The 1912-nt window shown below is 36.7% G+C and overlaps 1 protein-coding gene across 1 annotated transcript; it reads right to left on the bottom strand.

Moving 5' to 3' along the window:
• Nucleotides 1-375: 375 nt before the first annotated feature.
• LOC129801874 (lipase member H-like) lies at nt 376-1590 on the bottom strand. Its single transcript, XM_055847271.1, has 2 exons — nt 1009-1590; nt 376-927 (listed from the first exon to the last, which is right to left on the bottom strand). The coding sequence occupies exons 1-2, from the start codon at nt 1490-1492 to the stop codon at nt 545-547; spliced, it is 867 nt and encodes a 288-aa protein (XP_055703246.1). The 5' UTR covers nt 1493-1590; the 3' UTR covers nt 376-544.
• Nucleotides 1591-1912: the final 322 nt, after the last annotated feature.

Below are 1912 nucleotides of genomic sequence, written 5' to 3' on the forward strand. Positions count from 1 at the left end.
GTAATAATTCCATATTTGTCATATTACGTATGACAAATGGGGGTTAATCATACGAACAAGTTTTCCCAAAATATTTATTTTATTTATTTATTTCGATGTACCGGGCTTTTATTGCCATTTTGTACATTGTTCGGTTTACAAATGTTTTATTCAGATTATAATGTTTCGTGAAAAATGTCCATTCAGACGCTTCAATCATTTGCACCGGGCGGGACTCGAACTCACAATTGTGACAGTCGAGCCAGGGGTCACACCGCCCAAGAGCCGCACGCTCTTACCAATTGCACCACGGACCCCCCCCCCCTTTCCCAAAATAACTGATAAAGAAATGTTTCATAAACTGAATAGATATGCACCCAAAACTATACACCGTTCTTTAAGTGCTATCATTAAGGTGTTTATTCAGAAAGTATTACACAATGGTAACAACAGGTTTGATAACATTTAATAATATTTGGGAGACTTAACGCTGTATACAGATATACAAATATTTGTTTACATTTTCCTGAGAAAAAAGTCAAAGGCATTTGTTAAAGTTCAGCACTCAATTATAAGGATATTGTTTGGTGGTTGGGGAATAGAGAGTGCCAAACACTTTGTGTTTGCGCATCTCCATATATCCCATTTGAAAGTTTTCTGGGAACTCCACGGCATCTCGTTCTGTTTTGGTGCAATAGGTTGGTCTAGAATTGGCCAAAAAGGAGTTTCGGAAAGCACTGTTGTAGAAGTAGGGACAGAGTCCGTGAGAACCTTTTGGGTAGGGTCCAGCTCCAACTTGACTCATTCCACAATGTCCCATATTCCAATTCTGATGGCAGTTTCTCTTATGAGTCCCCTTATCTGCACTTGTATGAATGCACTGTACATTTTTAGCAGATACTGTTGCGTCTGGCATATTGGAAAATCCAGGTCCAGCAGGATCACAAACTAAATAGAAATATAGGTGTAAAAAACACCTTGTAATCTAAATATATATTTTTAGAGATAAGGAGATAACGAAAACCTTACCATCAATCTCTTTCACAACCTGTTCCCCAAGAAGAGCTGCTGATTGAAGGCATAAGTGAGCTCCATAGCTAAATCCAAACATATACATATCATTAGGATCCAGTCCTGATCTTCTGTAGTCTTCCAGTTGGGTGTACAAAACATCCAAAATTTTAGGAAATTGTGCCACAAGACCGAAATAATCGGGTGTCTTCGAAAATCGACTGTAATCCATGCACACAATGCATCCTCCACGGATAAAGGTTAGATTCGATACGAGATTAACCAGCCACTCAGTCCCACAACTTTCTGTCCATCCATGAACTATAATTGCTACTTCATCACCTGGATCGCATAAACCCAAATCAACGGGGTTTCTCGTTTCATAATTTGAAGTGTTCACAGGATGATTATCTTGATAAACTAAGAAGTGAATTTCTTCAGTGAAATTCTGGCCAAAGGTCGATGCGAAGAAGTACGATATAAGGAGCCAAAGATTTTTCATTCTCTTTCTATGGAAACTAATAAATGCAAAAATGTTTACCGAACAAGGTTTCGAAGACAAAAACTGAAGAGATCTGCAGAATGTGTCTTTTATACCAAATACCCGTCAACGATTAGAAATTAGGCTTTAAAAGTTCTCAATGGTTTTTGGGTAATTGAAAATTTCGAAAGTATAAAAATTTATTTTTTTTATAATAAATTCCCGACAAACTCTTTGAGGCTGAAATTGTTATGAAAAATTCTGGTCGTAATTCCCAACACACAATAACTTTTGTTTGTAAATATGTTTTCAAAATTTTCAATGAGAGTGAGCGTGATTACTAGATTTAGGTCTCATTCACTCTCATTGAAAAGTCAAAAAACATATTTACAAAACAAAAGTTATTGTGCGTTGGGCATAAAAGACACAAATCTCCTATAA

Source organism: Phlebotomus papatasi, chromosome 2, assembly GCF_024763615.1.
Source record: "Phlebotomus papatasi isolate M1 chromosome 2, Ppap_2.1, whole genome shotgun sequence".
NCBI classification, from domain to species: domain Eukaryota; kingdom Metazoa; phylum Arthropoda; class Insecta; order Diptera; family Psychodidae; genus Phlebotomus; species Phlebotomus papatasi.

Coding starts and splice junctions, on each gene's coding strand:
- LOC129801874 (XM_055847271.1), bottom strand. CDS start 1,492: ATGAAAAATCTTTGGCTCCTTATATCGTACTTCTTCGCATCGACCTTT. Junction 928..1,008: donor GGTTGTGAAAGAGATTGATG/GTAAGGTTTTCG, acceptor ATTTCTATTTAG/TTTGTGATCCTGCTGGACCT.